This window comes from Macaca fascicularis, chromosome 15 (assembly GCF_037993035.2).
Source record: "Macaca fascicularis isolate 582-1 chromosome 15, T2T-MFA8v1.1".
Lineage (NCBI taxonomy): Eukaryota > Metazoa > Chordata > Mammalia > Primates > Cercopithecidae > Macaca > Macaca fascicularis.
The window spans coordinates 52,613,179-52,634,153 of record NC_088389.1 but is presented as its reverse complement, the minus strand read 5'-3'; the positions used below and the strand labels follow the sequence as shown (position 1 = coordinate 52,634,153).

The following is a 20,975-nucleotide window of genomic DNA, read 5'->3' as shown; positions in this document are numbered from 1 at the left end:
GGAGGCTGAGGTGGGAGAATTGCTGGAGCCCAGAAGTTTGAGACCAGCCTGGGCAACATAGTGAGACCTCGTCTCTACAAAAAATCAAACAATGAGGCAGGTGGATATGGCTTGAGCCCAAGAGGTTGAGGCTGCAGTGAGCTGCAGTTGTGTCACTGCACTCTCACCCATGTGACAGAGCCTCAAAAAAAAAAAAAAAAAAGGTTTCTCATTAAAATCTTTGGAGCTCAGGTCTTACCTAGTTGGGGCCATAAACTACAACTATCTCCAGATTTTTGCTATATAATTTCTGAAATGCAAAGCTTGCTACTAAACTTAGATCAAAAAAAAAAATACATAGATGGGAAGCTATGCTAAGGATATTTTATTTTTTGCTCTATGTCTGCCTTTTTTTTTTCTTTTGGTACCAATGTTTTATAATTTTTTTGGTGGAAAGTTTTTTTTTTTTTTTTTTTTTTTTTGAGACAGAATCTTGCTCTGTCACCCAGGCTGGAATGTAGTGGTGTGATCTCGGCTCACTGCAACCTCTACCTCCCGGGTTCAAGCAATTTTCTTGACTCAGCCTCCTGAGTAGCTGGGATTACAGGCGCCTACCACCACGCCTGCCTAATTTTTGTATTTTTAGTAGAGACAGGGTTTCGCCTTGTTGGCCAGGCTGGTTTCGAACTTCTGACCTCAGGTGATCCACCCATCTCAGCCTCCCAAAGTGCTGGGGTTACAGGCATGAGCCACTGTGCCTGACAGTTTTTTTTTTTTTTTTTTTTTTTTTGAGACAAAATCTTGCTCTGTTGCCCAGGCTGGAGTGCAGTAGTGAGATCTCGACTCACTGCAGCCTCCACCTCCTGGGTTCAAGTGATTCTCCTGCCTCAGCCTCCTGAGTAGCTGGGATTACAGGTGCACACCACCACACCTGGCTAATTTTTATAATTTTAGTAGAGAGGAGTTTCACTATGTTGGCCAGGCTGGTTTTGAACTCCTGACCTTAAGTGATCTGCCTGCCTTAGCTTCCCAAAGTGTTGGGATTACAGGTGTGAGCCACTGTACCTGGCCTTTTTTCAGCTTTTATTGAACTCACATATATCATGGTGATTGAAATTTTGTTACTGGGTTGAATTCATTGGGCCTGGCTCCTCTTTTTCATAGAAGGTGATCTTTTCAGAAGATTCTTCTACTCTTGTTCTGGTAGAATGTTATCAACTTTTCTCTGAAGTTCATTAGATGTGCCTCCCAGTGAATCAAGCTGTGATTCTCTACTATGAAAATTCCAGCAGTTCTCTGTCATTGAAAACTCTTGGCAAATAAGATATTTAAAGAATATGTACTGTATTATATGAGTAGCCCATATGATGGGCTAATTGATTGGATTTAGAGGCAGTATCCCAAAGTAGTTAAGACCATGGGCTTTGGACATAGATCATTTTAACCTTACTAGCAGTGTTACTTTGAATCTCCGTTTTCTCATCTGCACAATACAGATGTAACTCTGCCATTTTGAGGGATAGAAGGGGAGGCAGATTCAGTTCATTAGCCAGAAACAGCCCTGTCTTATTAACTGAAACCTACTATAAAGTCTGAGTATTGTACAGACCTGTTTTTACTATTCCATTGTATTGCTTTTAAATATGTATTGAGCTGGGCATGGTGGCTCAAGGCTGTAATCCCAGCACTTTGGGAGGCCAAGGCAGGTGGATCACCTGAGGTCAGGAGTTTGAGACCAGCCTGGCCAACATGGCAAAACCCTGTCTCTACTAAAAATATAAAAATTAGCTGGGCATGGTGGCTCATGTCTATAATCCCAGCTACTCAGGAGGCTGAGACAGGAGAATCACTTGAACCTGTGGGCGGAGGTTGCAGTGAGCCGAGATGGCGCCATTGCACTCCAGCCTGGGCGACAGAGTGAGACTCCATCTCAAAAAATAAATAAATAAATAAATAAAATAATAAATATGTATTGAGGCTGGATGCAGTGGCGCCTGTAATTCCAGCACTTTGGGAAGCTGAGGCAGGCAGACCACTTGAGGCCAGGAGTTCGAGACCAGCCTAGTCAACATGGCGAAACCCTGTCTCTACTAAAAATATAAAAATTAGCTGGGTGTGGTGGCACATGCTTGTAATCCTAGCTGCTCAGGAGATGGAGGCAGGAGAATTGCTTGAACCTGGGATGTGAGGTTGCAGTGAACCAAGATTGCGTCACTGCACTCCAGCCTGGTTGACAGTGAGACTGTCTCAAAAAAACAAAAAGCAAAAAAAAAAACAACAAAAAAACAAAAACAAAAACAAAAAAAGAAAGAAAAAAGTACTGAGCCTACCTTGGGTGAGTACTTGGAAGATTTAAGTCCTTTGACCTCTTCTCCATTTCTGTATTACCTCTGTTGCTTCTCCAACTGCATCCACCCCTCCCCCAAGTCTTGGTGCACCAGTTCTTGGGAAGAGTATTGGCAGGATAAACACTTAATTCTCGGTCTTCATTGGTCTTCTTTCACAGTATAACTTCATTGTGTTATTATGTTAAAATACCAACAGTAGTGACAGTGGGAAGAAATAGTGTAAGTGAATAAAACAGAGAACCCTTAGGCAGCCCCAGGGATGATAATAAAAACCTCCTTATCTCCAGGAATTTTGAGACTCAAAGGAGAACTGTTACTGTTAAATTAAAAATTTTCAGCCGGGTGCAGTGGCTCATGCCTGTAATCCCAGCACTTTGGGAGGACGAGGCAAGTGGATCACCTGAGGTCAGGAGTTCAAAACCAGCCTGGCCAACATGATGAAACCCCGTCTCTACTAAAAATACAAAAATTAGCTGGGCATGGTGGTGCACACCTGTAATCCCAGCTGCTTGGGAGGCTGAGGCAGGAGAATCGCTTTAACCTGAGAGGTGGAGGTTGCAGTGAACCAAGATCCTGCCATTGCACTCCAGCCTGGGCAACAAGAGCGAAACTTAGTCTCAAAGAAAAAAATTTTTTTTTCACTTCTAAAATGCTTTGTGAACATTTGTATAAAATGTTGCCAGGTATGGTGGCTTACACCTGCAATCCCAGCACTTTGGGAGGCTGAGGCAGGTGGATCTCCTGAGGTCAAGAGTTTGAGACCAGTCTGGCCAACGTGGTGAAGCCCTGTCTCTACTAAAAATGCAAAAAGTGGCTGAGCCATGGTGGCAGGCACCTGTAATTACTGCTACTCGGGAGGCTGAGGCAGGAGAATTGCTTGAACCCAGGAGGTGGAGGTTGCAGTGAGCCGAGATCACGCCATTGCCCTCCAGCCTGGGAGACAAGAGCAAAAAACTCTGTCTTGAGAAAAAAAACTTAAAAAAAAAGATGTTACCTCCCTTCAGACTATTTCCTGGGCTCCTTATGTGTAACCGTTTATCGATATCTGATTATATTTTTTAGGAGAACCTTTATTTCACAAAGTCTTATAGGCTTTATTAAAACATTTAAGCTCATAGGTACTTACAGAAAAAAGTCCTGTGCTTCTGAGAAAATTACAAAGTATTAAAGTACTTGCATTTGATTTTTTTCTGACACTATAAATAACCTTGTTTGGTTTTTGCTATTGCTACCAGTGAGTAGTTACTGCAGCTAGACTTGTGCTGTCCAATATGATAGCATTGGTTACATTTGGCTATATAAACTTAATTAATTACAGTTGGAAAAATTAAATTTAGTTCCTCAGTTCTAGTCACATTTCAAGACTTCATTAACTGTGTGTGGCTGGTGGCTGCCATATTGGGCAGCACATTTATAGGACATTTCCATCACAGTGGAAAATTTTATTGGATAGCACCGAACCAGAGAGAAAATTAACCAAATGTTTTATTTAAATAGGAAGCATTATCAAAGTCTCAGCTATTTGCTACTAAAATTGCTTGATTTATTATAGTTCTACGGCATCTGTAAACATTGGAATGAATGTTGTCATTCTAAATGCACATTTATTATCTAGTTTCATATCTCTAAAATATGTTTATTTTTGTAAATAAAATGTTGATGAATTTATGTCTCCTTGCTTTTATTCCTTGCATCCTGATGTTGTATTCTGTTTCCATTTGTTTTTACATCATTTAAGGATTTTGCTCTATTCCATTGCCATGGCCGATGACCTAAAATAATTCTATTGGTATTAAGTTAAACTGATCAGTTTCAATCTGAAAAGTATCATGGGGATTAAGTTGTATATTAGGAATAAGAGGGCTTAATACAGTACAAATATATACCCCATCTTTTCTAATTATAAGCCTTTGGAAGTTTTGAACAATGAGAAATTTTACATTGCTCCTATTTGTTGTACTCTTACATAAAGTTTGTTTGGAGAATGCTTGTTAATGAGTTTTATAACTCTTTCATTGAAATATAGTGTTTTAATGTTTTTCTTAATTCTAGGAAGCTCTACAGAGGATCATTTCAACTCTGGCAAATAAAAATGATGAAATTCAGAACTTCATTGATACACTAAATCATACACTAAAAGGAGTTCAGGTATGATTTTTTTATGAAAAATTTTATATAAATATGTCACAACTAATGAGTCAAATCTGAAGTACAAATATACTCTATGAACTTTGGGTTATAAACTAATGGAGGTGAGAGCAGGGTTTTAAAATAGCAGATAAAGTAAAAATGTTTTCATTGCAATTCCTGTTTTGTCCATGGAAAAATCAAAATAGTAAGAGAAAAGGAAAACTCTGGAATAGTAGTTGTTAGGGAATACCAGAGTGCTCACTTTAGTCCTTTTCCATTTGACATTTTTTCTAATATAAATTAAGAGCAATTTGTACTTTTTCAAAAGTACTGGCAAGTAAAACATTTCTTTTTCAATCAACAATGGAAGAAAAATGTTGGCCACATGTGATGGCTCATGCCTGTAATCCCAGCACTTTGGGAGGCTGATGCAGGTTGATAGGTTGAGCCCAGGAGTTTGAAACTAGCCTGGGCAACATGGCAAGACTCCATCTCTACCATAAATAAATAAATAAATAAATAAATAAATAAATAAATAAAATTTTTTAAAAATTAACTGGGTGTGGTGGCATACACATGTAGTCCCAGTTACCCAGGAGGGCCCATTGAGGAGGGAGAGGAATACTTAAGAAAATAGTTCCAGGTTTGGGGAGATAATTTATGTTGTAAGTAGTGACATACTGATTGTGGAAGAGAGAACTCAAGATAATCTGGTTGCTAGAAACGTAAAATCTACCAAGACTGAATCAGAAAGAAATAGAAAATATGAATAGGTCAATAATGAATAAGGAAATTGAATCCACAATAAAGTCTTCCATCAAGGAAAAGCCTGCAACCTGGTGGTTTTATCGCTGAATTCTACCAAATATTTAAAGAACTACTATCAGTTCTTCTCAGCCTCTTCCAAAAAAATCAAAGAGGAGGGAGTACTTCCAAATCCATTTTACAAATTCAACATTACCCCAATAATGAAGCCAAACCAGGGATACTACAAAAGAGAGAACTACAGGCCAATATTCCTAATCAACATAGATGCAAAAATTCTCAATAAAATATTAGCAAACTGAATTCAGTAGCACATTAAAAGATCATTTACCATGATCCAGTAGGTTTCATGCCTGGGATGCAAGGATGGTTCAACAGAAGTCAATAAATGTGATATACCATATTAACAAAACTAAAGACAAAAAAAAAAGTGTATGGTTATCTCAGTAGATGCAGAAAAATAATTTGACAAAATTGAATATCCTTTCATGATAAAAAACTCTCAACAAATTGGGTATAGAAGGAATGTACCACAACACTGTAAAGGCCATATGTATAATAGCAGTCTCACGGCTACCATCTTATCAAAGGTGAGAAGTCAAAAGCTTTTTCTGTAAAGTCAGGAACAAGACAAAGATGTTTACTCTCACCACTTTTTTCTTTTTTTTTTTTTTTGAGACAAAGACTTGTTCTGTCACCCAGGCTGGATTGCAATGTCGCAGTCTCGACTCACTGCAACTTCTGCTTCCCAGGTTCAAGCGATTCTCCTGCCTTAGTCTTTAGAAAACTCTAAAGACTCTACCAGAAAACTATTAGAACTGATAAATTCAGTAAAGTTACAGAATGCAGTATCGATGCACAAAAATCAGTATTCTGTACACGAAAAACGAACTATTTCAAAAAGAAAATAAGAAAACAATCCCATTTACTGTAGCATAAAAAAATAGGAATAAATTTACCTAAGGAAATGGAAGATCTGTATACTGAAAGCTATAAAACAGTGGTGAAAGAAATTTAAGAAGACATAAATGAATGGAAAAATATCCCATGTTTGTGGATTAGAAGAATTAACATTGTTAAAATATTTGTACTACCCAAAGTAATCTACAGATTCATTGTAATCTCTATCCAAATACCAGTGTCATTTTCCACAGAAATAGAAAAAATCCTAAAATGTATATAGAAATACAAAAGACCCAGAATAACCAAAATAATCTTTAGCAAAAATAACATTCATGAGAGGCCGAGTTGGGTGGATCACCTGAAGTTAGGAGTTCAAGATCAGCCTGGCCAACATTGTGAAACCCCATCTCTACTAAAAATAAAAGAATTAGCTGGTTGTGGTGGGCGCCTGTAATCTCAGCTAGTTGAGAGGCTGAGGCAGGAGAATCGCTTGTACCCAGGAGGTGGAGGTTGCAGTGAGCCGAGATTGTGCCACTGCACTCCAGCCTGGGTTGATAGAGCAAGACTCTGTCTCAAAAAAAAAAAAAAAAAAGAAAAGAAAAAAAAATCATTATTTTAGCTGTCTTGAACGATTTTATTGGAAAATTGGTGAATCAGCTTTCTTTAGATAAGCATAAAGCTAATGACTGTAAAGCTCCTGATCTGTGGACAAGAGAATCATCACATTTGATATCTGGAAAGAGAGATCTTATGTAGATATAGCTCAAACCATTCTTCTGGTTGATAAATTTTTGATTTCTACCTTAATGTTAGAAAAAAAGTAGTGGGGGAATTAAACTACACCCTTGTTGCTGTAGATGGGGGCTTAGTAGTAGGCAAAAGGCAACAAGATGCCATCTGGTGATTGAGAGGAAAATAGTCTATTTCTTTTTTATGAATGAATAAACTGAGGTCTAGGAATTTAAGTGCCTTGTACGAGGTCATGCTGTTACTGAGTGGCTAGTGTGGGATTTGAGTTAGGTCTTTTCCCTTCCGGACTGCACATTCCACTTCTGTAGTTGTTCTTTTTTTTTTTTTTTTTTTTTTTTTTTTTTTTTTTTTTTTGAGACGGAGTCTCGCTCTGTCGCCCAGGCTGGAGTGCAGTGGCCAGATCTCAGCTCACTACAAGCTCGCCTCCCGGGTTTACGCCATTCTCCTGCCTCAGCCTCCCGAGTAGCTGGGACTACAGGCGCCCGCCACCTCGCCCGGCTGGTTTTTTGTACTTTTTAGTAGAGACGGGGTTTCACCGTGTTCGCCAGGATGGTCTCGATCTCCTGACCTCGTGATCCGCCCGTCTCGGCCTCCCAAAGTGCTGGGATTACAGGCTTGAGCCACCGCGCCCGGCTTCTGTAGTTGTTCTTACCATTGTAAATAGACTAGTAAAATGATTACTACCACCTTTGGTGAGGTGCCAGTGAGGTGTCTAGTTTTTATAAACATTATAAGCAAAAGTTTGGACATAATATTATAATAGATTGTGTATATTAGTTCTCTTAGTGCCAGTTCGCTTCTCTTAATTGAATGATTCATCCAAGTTGAAAAATGTCTTAAGAGAATTTCTTCTATCTCATATTTGTTGCAAGTGTGGATATTGCTTATCTAGGGATTTTACAAATAATTTAATTTATTTTTTGTTGAGGTAGCAGCATCTTGCTTATAGACGCAATGGGGAACTCTGAGAAGTCAAGAGACTTGAAATGCCTTATTGACCATGTTACTAGTAACATAGTTGCTAGTGTGGCTTTGGGCAAGTAACTTACCTGTATTTTAATTAATAAAATACAGGATTTGAATACAAATTCTAGTCATTAGATGATTCAATATTTGATAAATATCTTAGGATCCAATAAATAATTGCTTAGTCTTTAAATTTCTGTTTATCTTATATAAATGCAGTGTTTTAGAGACCTTGAAAGATTTTAAAATTTAGACAAAATCTGCCTCATTTCTGTTTGTGCAAAGTGTTCCTCAGAATTACTGAATTAAAATCTCTGGAATATTTTATTAAAATACCTCACCAGTGATTCTGATACACACCAGAGGTTAAAAACCACTGGCTTAAAGTCTGCCTGAGAGACTGAAGGTCTGGACAAAGTTGGGAATCTTCAAACATCCTTTCATGTTGTCCTGTGGAAACAGTAAAGTGAAGAGCGTATGGGGCTAGTCCATAAAAGGCAACTTAACTGATAGTATAGCTGAAACAGTACTGTTAGCATTAGCAGGCAGTTTGTTGCATTTATCTCTTTTGAAAGCCTTAAATATTAGAATTATGTTCTTTTTATATTAGGCCAATATAGTTTATAATATAAATTTATTCTCTCTTTTGGGCATACCTTTTAGTTTTTAAATGTTTGATAGCTCTTCAGTAAAATTGTTTTGTTTTGTTTTTTAAACAGGAAAATTCGTCCAACATACTCTCAGAGTTAGATGAAGAATTTGATAGTTTATACTCTATACTGGATGAAGTAAAAGAAAGTATGATTAACTGTATCAAGCAGGAACAAGCTCGTAAATCCCAAGAGTTACAGGTGAGATCATACAACTGTTAAAATATGGATAATTTTAGTCTATTTAATGCTCAATTTATGGTAAGCAAAGATTAGTGATTTCTTAGTATACCTTGAAGAATATGGTTTTTTGTTTTGGCCATAAGTATTCTAAAGTTATGGTTAAAAAAAAACCAATTTATTCTCTTAACCTTTTTTTTTTTTTTTTTTTTGAGACAAAGTCTGGCTCTGTCACCCAGGCCGGAGTGATCTTGGTTCACTGCAACCTCCGCCTCCCAGGTTCAAGTGATTCTCCTGCCTCAGCCTCCCAAGTAGCTGGGATTACAGGTGCCCACCACCACGTCTAGCTAATTTTTGTATTTTTAGTAGAGACGGGGTTTCACCATGTTAGCCAGGCTGGTCTCAAACTCCTGACCTCAGGTGATCCACTTGTCTTGGCCTCCCAAAGTGTTGGGATTACAGGTGTGAGCCACTGTGTCCGGCCAATTCTCTTAACCATTTTAAACTATACAGTGTACAATTTGATGGTGTTAAATATATTCACATTTTTGTATAACAGATCTCTAGAATTTTTTCATCTTGTGCAAGTGAAACTTTATGTCCCTTGATCAACAACTCATTTCCCTTTCTTACTAGCTCCTGGCAGTCAACATATTATTTTCTGTTTCCATGACTACTCTACATGTCTCATAAGTGGAATCATAGCATTTGTCCTTTTGTGACTTATTTCCACTCAGCATAATGTCCTCAAGATTTATTCATATTATAGCATGTCTAGGATTTCCTCCTTTTTTGTGGTTGAATAATATTCTACTCATGTATATGCCACATTTTCTTTCTTTTTTTTTTTTTTGAGACTGAGTCTGGCTCTGTCGCCCAGGCTGGAGTGCAGTGGCCGGATCTCAGCTCACTGCAAGCTCCGCCTCCTGGGTTTACGCCATTCTCCTGCCTCAGCCTCCCGAGTAGCTGGGACCACAGGCGCCCGCCACCTCGCCCGGCTAGTTTTTTGTATTTTTTAGTAGAGACGGGGTTTCACCGTGTTAGCCAGGATGGTCTCGATCTCCTGACCTTGTGATCCGCCCGTCTCAGCCTCCCAAAGTGCTGGGATTACAGGCTTGAGCCACCACGCCCGGCAGCCACATTTTCTTTATCCGTTTATATGTCTATGGACATTTGGGCAGCTTACATGTCTTAGCTATTGTGAATAATGGCGCAATGAACGTGGGAGTTTAATATCTCTTTGAGATTCTGTTTTCAATTCTTTTGGATATGTATACTTAGAAGTAGGATTGCTGAATCATGTGGTAATTCTCTTTTTAGTTTTCTGAGGACCCCCTATATAATGTTTTCCATAGTGGCTGCACTATTTTACATTCCTACCAGCCCAAGGGTTCCAGTTTCTTCACACGCTTGCCAATGCTTCTTATCTTCTGGGTTTTTTTTGATAGTGGCCATCATAATGGGTATGACATGCTATTTCATTACGGTTTGGCTTTGCATTTCCCTAGTGACTAGTGATGTTAACCATCTTTTCATGTGTTTGTTGGCCATCAGTGTATTTTCTTTAGAGAAATGTCTATTCAGGTTCTTTGGCTATCTTTTAATTGGGTTACTTGTAGGGTTTTTGTGGTTGTTAAGTTGCAGCAGTTTTCTATACATTCTGGATATTAACTCCTTATCAGGTATATGATTTTCAGTCCCCCCCCCATTTTGTAGGCTGCTTTTTTACTCTGTTGGTTGTTCCATTTGATATGGAGAAGTTTTAAAGTTTTACGTCATCTCATTTGTCTATTTTTGCTTTCATTGTCATATCCAGGAAATCATTGACAAACACAGTGTTATGAAGCTTTTCCTGTATGTCTCCTTCTAGGAGCTTTAGAGCTTATGTTTAGGTCTTCAATCCATTTTTAGTTAATTTTTGCATGTGGTGTTAAGTAAGGGACCTACTTTATTTTTTTGCTTATGGATATTCAGTTTTCCTAGCACCATTTGTTGAAGAGAGTGTCCTGTCCCTATTGTTCAACCTTGGTACCTATGTCAAAGATCATTCGATCACATATGTGAAGGGTAATTTCAGGGCTGTCTGTTTTGTTCCATTGGTCTGTGTATCTGTCTTTATGCCAGTACCACATAGTTTGGGGTCCTATAGTTTTGTAAGATATTTTGAAACCAGGAGTGTTGAGGCATTCAACTTTTTTCTGTTTCAAAATTGTTTGTGCAATTCAGGGTCCCTTGAGATTCTACGTGAATTTTATATGTATTTTTTCTATTCCTACAAAAAAATGTCTTGGGATTTTGACAGTGATTACATTGAATTTATAGATTGTTTTGGGTAGTATGGACAGTTTAACAATATTAAATGTTCCAGTCTATGAACGTGAGTATCTTTCCCTTTATTTTTGTTGTATATTTCTTTTAGCGTTGTTTTGTAGTTTTGGGTGTATAGGTCTCATGCCTCGTTGGTTAAGTTTATTTCAAAGTATGCTGTTCTTTTTGATGCTATTATAAGTGGATTTTTTTCTTATTTTCCTTCTTGGATTGTTCATTATTGGTGTGTAGAAGTGCAAATTTTTGTGTTTTGATTTGAGTTATAGATATCTTTGAGCACCTAAAAGCTATGGAAAAACACGTATGTTCTCTTTCTGTCTTACATACACACTGTACATGCACAGTTTCCAGGGATCAGATACCCTCTGAAGCGTGTCCATACTCCCCAGGTTGAGGTTTGTTGTTCATATTTGGGGGCAAGGGATGTACTACTTAAATAATTCAAGGATAATTTGTTTATTCATAAAGTTTCCATACATTTCAATAAATACTAATAAGAAATGAATTCATTTAAAAAACAAAATACTGTAGAAGAAAGGACAACTCAGCGTCTTCTGAAGATCCAGCCGAAAACTCATCCTGTGCAGAATTCTGTTCTGTTTTGGACCCAGACCCTTCTTTACAGCACCACTCTGGAATGGCCTTTAGGCATCCAGTTGCTTAATCTCCAATCTTCCCTTTTCCCTCCCCTTGCTTCTTTACCAGAGCAGCTCTAATGGTCTTCATCTACCACTAGCCAACATTTCTGTCACCCTAACTCGTACCACATATTAAACCTGCCACCAAAATGGCCATGGGTCATGTCTTTTCTCCTGCCTTTCCTTCTTCCCATCAAGTACCAAAAACTCTTGCATATTGAGTGTGCGTTATCCATTTCGATCAGCCCCCTAGCCATCCCTGGTGTGAGTGATGTTCCAGTGCTGCTGGTAATATTTTCCCTTTTCACTTACCTCTCAGTTCCTAGTACCTCATTGATATCTGTTGTTTGTCAGGACCTTCTTTCTGCTTGAATATATGTGGACAGTTTGTTCTTCTGGCATTGTTACAGGGGAGCTAGGAGCAGCCAATAGAAACATTTTTAAAACTTGCAGTTTGTTAGATAAAATTGAATTGCAAACATTCATCTTTAGAGCAGGAACTTTGCCATTTAGGTTTAGAAAAATACTTCCTACTTGTCCCATATTCTTTATGTATCTTGAATTGCTAGTTTTTAATTAATGCCAGTTGACTAAGCTTCGCTTAGGTCCTTTTTTGTTTTAAAGGATGAGTATATCTTTCCCTGTATGCAGTTAAGCTGTTTTCAATAAATTATGGAAAGAGGTACAAAGTATTAAGATAATTAAAATTTGTTTTATATATATATATAAAAGAAATATAACAAGTTCTTTATATATATGTAAAACTTGTCTTGATTATCTTGCTGCAATAGCTCACTGAAATATTTTTCCTCTGTTATTGCTATTACAATTATTTGTAAGTTCATTATAACAATATGTATTTAAGATTCTGATGGCAATAGGAAACTTCATTTTAATGATTTATTTATTTTTTTCCTAGAGTCAGATTAGTCAATGTAATAACGCCCTGGAGAACTCTGAAGAACTATTAGAATTTGCAACAAGGTCATTAGATATAAAGGAACCTGAAGAATTTTCAAAGGTACACAAAAACTGCATTAATACACTTAACAAGGAAAGTTGTATTTTTAAAAAGGCGTTTTTGTTTTTCTTTAGTTTTGGATGTCTTTACTGATTTCTAATACTAATAAAGGCTTGGGGTTTCTTGATAAGTAAAATGCTAGCTGTTCATTTATTCCAAAGCAAACACTTAGAAGTGTGTGTCTTTAGGGTCATCAACAAATATGTTTAAAAAGTGTTTCTGTGTTTCCGTCTATGAGCTGATTGGGAAAGCATTATCACTTTATGCATATGAGCACTGTAACTGTGTAACTTCTTATTGCAGATGAATGCCCCCACTGCTTGATTTAAGTAATTGAATGTTTTATTAAAACATGGAAATGTAGATCCTTACTTAAGGGATATGTTTAGTATAAAAATGTAAAGAGTAGAGCAAGAAGCCTGCTAATGTTTTAACGTAGATCCTGGTGTTTAAGTGATTGTAAATTCTAAATTCTAATTATTCTTTTAAGTAGGGTCGTTTTAAATGATTACCATTTTGTCAAATCAAACCCAGAAATGTAGAATATATTTTAAAATGATGTGAAAAGAGTTGGAAATTAAGCTATATAATTAGCAAAAATTACTGTGTAGTTATCAAGATAATTTGAGTTTGATGTTATTTACTTCACCTTTGTGGAGTGTATAGTGAGCTGCATTGGTGTTAGAAAGGTAGCTTTATAATTGATTTATGCCTAGTGATTGTTTTCATTTTATGATTTTCTGTGAACTTGAAGGTAGAAAAAACTTCCTTGAGAAGGTAACCTTTGCCACCTTACATCTTTGGATATTAAAATTAAACTTTAACATGGATATCTTCTTTTAAACAAATGAATCAAAACAAAAGTTCTTTTGCTGTAAGCCAATGCATGAATTAATTCTTTAAATTTGGAGGTGAGTTGTAAAGACACTAATGCACATAAGTGGACTTATTATATAAGGAATTATGAGGGAAATGTACCATACTTAAAAGTACTTTAAAAGTATGATATGTTGGCCAGGTGTGGTGGCTCATGCCTGGAATCCCAGCACTATGGGAAGCCAAGGTGGGTGGTTTGCTTGAGCCCAGGAGTTTGAGGCCACCCTGGGCAACATGGTCAGATCCTGTCTGTACAAAATACACAAAAAAATTAGCCGGGCATGGTTATGTGCACCTGTACTCCCAGCTATTTGGAGGCTGAGGTGGGAGGATTGTCTGAGCCTAGGAAGTCGAAGCTGCACCAAGCTGTGATTACGCTGCTATACTCTAGCCTAGGCAACAGAGCGAGACCCTATCTTAAAAAACAAAAAACAGTCCGGGCGCGGTGGCTCACGCCTGTAATCCTAGCACTTTGGGAGGCCGAGACTGGCAGATCATGAGGTCAGGAGATCGAGACCATCCTGGCTAACACGGTGAAACCTCGTCTCTACTAAAATACAAAAAAAAAAAAAAAAATTAGCCGGGTGTGGTGTCGGGCACCTGTAGTCCCAGCTACTCGGAGGCTGAGGCAGGAGAATGGCATGACCCCAGGAGGTGGAGCTTGCAGTGAACCGAGATTGTGTCACTGCACTCCAGTCCGGGAGACAGAGCGAGACTCCACCTCAAGAAAAAAAAAAAAAAAAGTACGATATGTCACTTACTTAGAGGGCATTCATGTGATAACCTTAAATGTCTGGAACATAGCTAAGAAACATGCAGAAAGCAAAAGATGTCTTAGTCATCAAAATCAACATCATAGAGTTCATGACAAGAGTTAATGTCCTCTATTCAAGATCATTTCTCAGAATCTGTTCACTATTGTACTTGATACTACTATTATTTTCAGTATTTTTCGTTCTGTTTTCTACTTGTCAACAAATTACCCTTTTAGTGGAGTAGGGCAATTGTTAATGACAGGCATAGTCATAGCAGTAAGAATTACCAACTGACAGCCTGAGAGTGAGGAAGAAGACAGGGAAACTATAGAATGTGGAGACTAATACTCAAAAATGCCTTGAATCCAGTTGATTTAAGGAGGGACTGAAACTTGGGGAAACTATGATAAAAGTTTATTTCTCCCATGTTTCTCTTTCTGTTGACATTTTCAGAGTTCTTCTGTCTTCTTTCTCCCAAATGCTACCCTTTTCTGTTTCACTGTCCTTTATTCTTTCCAGCTTTGTTTCTGTTATAATTTGTTCTTGACAGATTATAAATTAGAAAAGTTCTGATAAAATAAGTCACATTGTGGTTTAATATGCCACTTTGCTTATTCTTACTATTTGGGTCTTGTCTTGCAGCAGTTTATAGTACTATTTAGTAGCTTAAACCATTTGGAGATGTGGTGAAATGAATTACAACCATGTGTCACTTAACGATGAGGATGTCTTCTAAGAAATGTATCATTAGGCGATTTCATCATTGTGGGAACATTAGAGTATAATGGCACAAACCTATATAGCATAGCCTACTACATACCTCGGCTATATGGTATAGTTTGTTGCTTCTATGCTGCAAACCTGTGTAGCATGTTACTGTACTGAATACTGTAGGCAGTTGCAATACAGTGGTATTTGTGTATCTCAACATAGAAAGGGTATAATAAAAATACAGCATTATAATTTTATGGGACCACCATTGTATATGCAGTCCATTATTGACTGAAATGTAGTTATGTGGCACATTACTGTATCTGTCAGTGTTTCCTAGCCAGAAATCTGGGCTTATCATTTAGGAAAAATGCTTAACTGAGAGCTGCTTGCAATTATTTTCTTCATATGTCCAGATAATAATTTGATTTCAAGTAAAAAACTAAGTTCACTTTCCTAGCCAGCTACATGGACTACAGGCCTGCCTCAGACACCTAGTTGCTGAGTGAACAGGGAGAGATGACTTTGGAGATTATTAGTCTAGCAGTATATTGTTAGATGTCTGGAAAAAGAAATTCATTTAAGGTATACTGTTTGTGAATATCCCATATTAAAGTGCTTAAATGAGATTAATGTGAATGGCCCATGAGGACAAAAAGATAGCATAGGCTAAAATCGAGTGTCTTTTCATACTTCCATTATCTTAAAAAAGTAATTTAAGTTCTGGTATTTAAATTATCACATTGCAGTATCTCAGCATGATAACTGAATGTGAAACTATGCTATTTACCAGCATTTTATACTCTCTGAAAGTAAACAAATACAAATAGCACAAATGCAAAAAGATTTTGGAACATACTTTCACTTTTTTTTTTTTTTTTTTTAACTGCTAGAAGTTTGGTTGTTAGTTAATTTATGCAGAAGCATCACCAGCAAATGGGATCCAGATCTTTAGCTTTATTCCTGGACTTAGCAAATTGGCAACATCCCACCAAATGTGAGTGCTCTGCTAATAGCTGGCCTGCAGAACACTGCTTGGATCCTTTACCAAAATTAGTATTTCTATTCCCACCCTGACTTAGACCTTGAATTCTCTCTATAGAAAGAGCTGACAATTTCCAAGTCAGTGTAACTAACTTGCCATCACAATCATGTCACATGTACTCCAGTTGTCAGACTAGAAGGGAGAAAATAGTTTCCTACCCATGGGGTCCCTGTAATGGAATAAAAAGTACAGTTAGGTGAAAGGGGAACAGTGTCGTCTGCATTTGACCACAGCTGAAGAGGGAGAATAGGTTTAGTGTATTTCCCACATCTCACTCATAATGAATGATTCGCCTGCAGAATATTGTCCAGTGAGTGTTAGGCTCTGACCACTGGCAAGAGTGAACAAGAAGAGGAGTGGGTAGAAGCTCACTCAGTACTTTCAAGTAAGCAGAAATACTGCCAGAAGCTCCCTCTGTAGGCTGAAGTTAAGAATGTTAGGAGAGAGGAGAGGACCTTCAACAAAAGCATGAATGTTTCAGTTTTGAGGGCAATATAAAAAAACAGATCTAAATATTTGTTAAGCATAGGTCAAATTGTAGTTTTCACCTTAATTTCATTTCTTGGTGTTTGTATCTTACAGAAATGCAATCTCCTGTACAGATATGTCTAATCATGAAACAGTTGCATGCAGTACTATATTTCAAAGTGTATTTCAAGTTATTCACTGTGGCTTTTGTGACAGATTCTTTCAAATGATCGTTTTTTGAAAAATAGTTCCTTTTATGAACAGATAAATGTCTGCCAAATACAAAACTTCTAATGTATGGAATTAACTGGTGTGCAATCCGTTTTTTTTTTTCCAAAGACTTATTTTTGCCTAAAAGAAAATAATGTTTTGAGGCTCTTTTTCCCTCTCCCTTTCTATAAAAAGAGAAATGATGATATTAAAGAAGAAAGAAACAATAAGATACTTTATCTTCAAAGTGCTTGATAAATTCACAGAAGAAAATAGTTTCTATATTCACCCATTACAGATTAAGAACAAAAGAGATTGGGAAAAGATCTGTTAACTTTTTTCTGTGTGACTGGGAAAATATCTGGTTTGACTTCTTTAAATTTAATTGGCAGTTATGAAGATTGGTTTGCGATTACTTCTACTTGTACTCATATTACAGTTTCTCTGCATTCATGTCAGAGATGGTGCCTTCCTTTCTCCCTCTCTGTCTCTCTTCCCTCATTCCCTCCATCTCTTAATTGTTTTTAAACTAAATCTTACAATTCCATTTCTTTAATCAGCCATAGAAAGGTGTCACCGGAGACCAAACTTCCTTGAGTAGAACTGTAATGTTGAATTTTGTCAAACATCTGTTTAATTAGTACCAGCAGATTCCAAGATTTACCACTGCTCTGTTGCCAACACATTTATTTGAGCCTCCGTAATTCCAGGTAGTGAGTTATGAAGAAGCTGCAATGAATGTTTAGATTTATTTTCAGGTTATGGTACTGTATATTATTGAAAAGCTTCCAAGAAGCTTAGTTATATTACTTTACTCAACATCACTCTTTAGATCTTCTATTGAAATCCTTTCTGCCAATTTTGTAATTGACAAAAGTCACCATTCTTGAAATAGAGGAATAGAAACTTAGAAGCTGTATAGTGTTGTGTATCTTTTGGATACCTTTCTGTTTAGAGAGAAGAATTCTAGAAAAAAAAATTTTCTAATTTAAGACATTTCTTGAAATTGGGCCCTTTCAAAGAAATGTCTTCAGAATTTGAAACTCTGCCTTCTAATCATTGCTCAGAATAACTTCTTAAACCTCTCTTACATTTATACAATATATATGCAGTACAATTTGAACCTAAATGAAAGTGGAGCCATGGGAGTTTTCAGTTTTACCAGCTGGGTATATTCGATGTAAATGCATGGACAACAGTTTTTCCTACATTATCTGGCTTTTCATTTATTCCTTTCCTGGTTTTTCACAAACAGCATGGTACATGAAGTGATACCATAAAAGCTTTGCATGCATGCATATGTGCACACACACACTAAAAATTTTCACCTTATTAAATTTAGTAACACTTGACACAAAATTGAATAATCGTGGTCAGTTTAAAAAATGGTAATGGTCTTCATATCATTGGGTTATGCGAGGGTGATTTGTAATATTTCTCTGGGTTTGAAACCAATTAGGAAATAAGATAAAACAAAACTGATAAGAGGCCAAATAATAGTAAAAGGATGTTGGAAAAGATGGCTTTTGTTATTGGGCAAGTTTCCAGATACTAAATACCTAGAATTAGACAGACAAATTCACCCAGTCATGATCAGCAGGAGCTGCCTCAGGTGATGGGCAGGGGAAGCCACTTTCAGTGAAAGTTATGGCACAGAGGGAAAAAACAGAATATATGTTCTCTGTGGGCAAGCAAGCTGCCAGAAAAAGCAGAAGGTCCTGAGCTACTCTTTTCTAGTTTCTCCTTTCAAACCCATTATCGGATAAGTCGTATCATTTTCCTAGGAGAAATAAGGGAATGGAGATGCAAAGAGTAATCCTAGTAGTACTTGTTTCATGTCAGGTACAGAGAAGAGTCCTCTTTCCTTCCTTTAACACTTACATTAAAATCTTTGTTTTGTAATTCCAGCTTTAATGTCAGTAATTTTAAAAATCAATATAATTAACTTTTTAAACATTTTCTCTCTCTGGTACTACAGTAGTTTCGTGACTTAAGATACATACAGATCCCACAATTTGTTTGCTGTAGTATGTGGGCCTTGGAAATGATTTTCGGAAACATTAAGGAGCAAAATTCATTAGAAAAGAAATAGAATGATTAATATACAAGGTCTCAACTGATTAATAGTAGTGCTGAAACTGTATAATATGCTGATCTCTTAAATCTCAGTTCTGTGTTGCCTGGGCGCGGTGGCTCACGCCTGTAATCCCAGCACTTTGGGAGGCTGAGGCGGGTGGATCACGAGGTCAGGAGATCAAGACCATCCTGGCTAACATGGTGAAACCCCGTCTCTAATAAAAATAAAAAAAAAATTGCCGGGCGTGGTGGCAGGTCCCGGTAGCTACTCAGGAGGCTGAGGCGGGAGAATGGCGTGAACCTGGGAGGCGGAGTTTGCAGTGAGCTGAGATCGCGCCACTGCACTCCAGCCTCGGCGACAGAGGAAGACTCTGTCTCAAAAAGAAAAGATCTGAGTTCTGTGTTTTTGAGTAGAAAGGGTACTCAGACCAGAATGTTTTAGGGTGGATATAAAAATGACCAATAATGAATAGGAACAACATTAGAACTGAAGAAGAGAGGCCACAGAAGCATTGCTACATATATCTAATTAACATTCAAATAAATTTAATAATTATTAAGTATTACTATGTCCTAAGCATTTTTGCTAGGCACTGGGGATACAGTGTTGAGCAAAACAGCCTTGTCTATGTCTGATATATTGTTAACTGTACTGGTTACTGTGGGGAAAAAAACTTTTGTTGGATATATTGTATGTAAATGTAAAAAGGACAACAGTTTTTACTTGTTTTTTATCATTTTGTATGACCATGCAACCCCAAGTAAATAGCTGAGTTCCCTTTCTAAACTTGTGCTTTCATTAAAAAAAAAAAAAAAGACAAAAGAGATATATTTAGGTTTAAGTTGGTAGCATCTATGAAATCATCATGGAGAAAGACCCCATTGCTGGAAGTATTTCTCTGGTCTCTTTGTGTCTGGATTTCTGCCATTACAACTTTCTTTGGAGTAAAGTTTTGTAGAATCGCAGCCTAGTTGTATTTGTTAGCAGGCAAGCTTTCAGAATTCCTTGCCCTATAGAGGCATATAGAGAAAACTTGGAACAACAATTATGAAGTAGTGAAAGAGATCTCCGAAGAAAAAGTAGAGAGTCAATCTGACATGTACAAGAAAACCATGAAGGAAGTTGTCCCATGAAGGAGGTTGGTTGCTGTAGTTGATGAGTATCAGACTGAATGAAAGTGGAGGTGTGTTTTGATAATATTAAGGTAAGAAAAAAACATTTATAGTCACCTGGAATTTGTTTGAAGTGTTAAATTTTCTTCCTAAAAGTTGATTTTTATGGGGTCTGGATTTTCTACTGTAATTCTACTATAACATCACATGAAAGCTTATGTGAACTATACACATAAATTTTCTATAGTTTGTGTTTTGGTGAATATGAACTAATCTATTGCAGGGTTTATATCCTAACTTTTCTTGCATGTCACTGCCATTGAAACTTGCATGAAAAGCACTAACTTGCCTTCTTTCTCTTCTCCCTGATTGGCTCCAAGGCTGCCAGACAGATCAAGGATAGGTATGGTATAAAACACATTTTTACTTAAGAATCGTTATTGAAGTCAGAAATGAAATTCAGAAATAGTTTTTAAATTAAAATTGTGTTAGTTAAGATAAAAATACCCAATGACCAAGTACAGAATAAAATGTCCCCTGTATATTTTCTTTGAATAACCATTGTATGAATAAGATTTTTTAAAAGCATAGTTGTGGATAATTATGTGCTTCAGAAGAATTTCATTTCTGGTATAGTAATATAGTTAGTTTTAGTTTTAGAACAGTTCTTAATTAGCTGTACTAATGAAGAGGGAACTATTTTGAATAACTTAAAAATATATACTCCTGGAATGTGTTTTTTGTTAAATTTAAATATAAGTGGGTCTTATTTTCTGTGAACTCACTCATTTTAAATAGTCCTCAAGAACTAAAGCTCTCCTGTTTCACTGCCCTCCTGTTTAACACCTTTGTATTCTCATTCCATCCTGTTCCTGGTGCCATCTCTTTCTATTTCTAATGCCACCACTATCTGGTTAATATTCTATGGGAAGAGAAAATTAAAGATAATTATTAAAGGTTTTGACTTAAAAGGTCTTTCTTATTGATAAAGCCAGGCTTAACAAAAGAAATTTAGTATTTGTAATGAACATAGAGTGCTAAAGGAGTTGCTAGCAACATTTGG

At 37.0% G+C, this 20,975-nt stretch overlaps 1 protein-coding gene across 14 annotated transcripts in view; it reads left to right on the top strand.

Annotated features, from left to right (window-relative positions):
* Positions 1–20,975, top strand: part of FSD1L (fibronectin type III and SPRY domain containing 1 like) — a 90,235-nt gene that overhangs the window by 14,352 nt on the left and 54,908 nt on the right. For 7 of the 14 annotated variants that reach the window (XM_045373568.3, XM_045373565.3, XM_045373564.3 and 4 more), the window contains 4 exons: positions 4,380–4,475; positions 8,561–8,692; positions 12,557–12,658; positions 20,293–20,315. In XM_045373568.3, coding sequence (XP_045229503.1) covers positions 4,380–4,475; positions 8,561–8,692; positions 12,557–12,658; positions 20,293–20,315 — 353 coding nt within the window. Of the gene's footprint in view, positions 1–4,353; positions 4,476–8,560; positions 8,693–12,556; positions 12,659–20,292; positions 20,316–20,975 lie in introns of all 14 variants that reach the window. The other 7 variants (XM_074016943.1, XM_074016940.1, XM_074016938.1 and 4 more) reach the window with 2 other exon arrangements.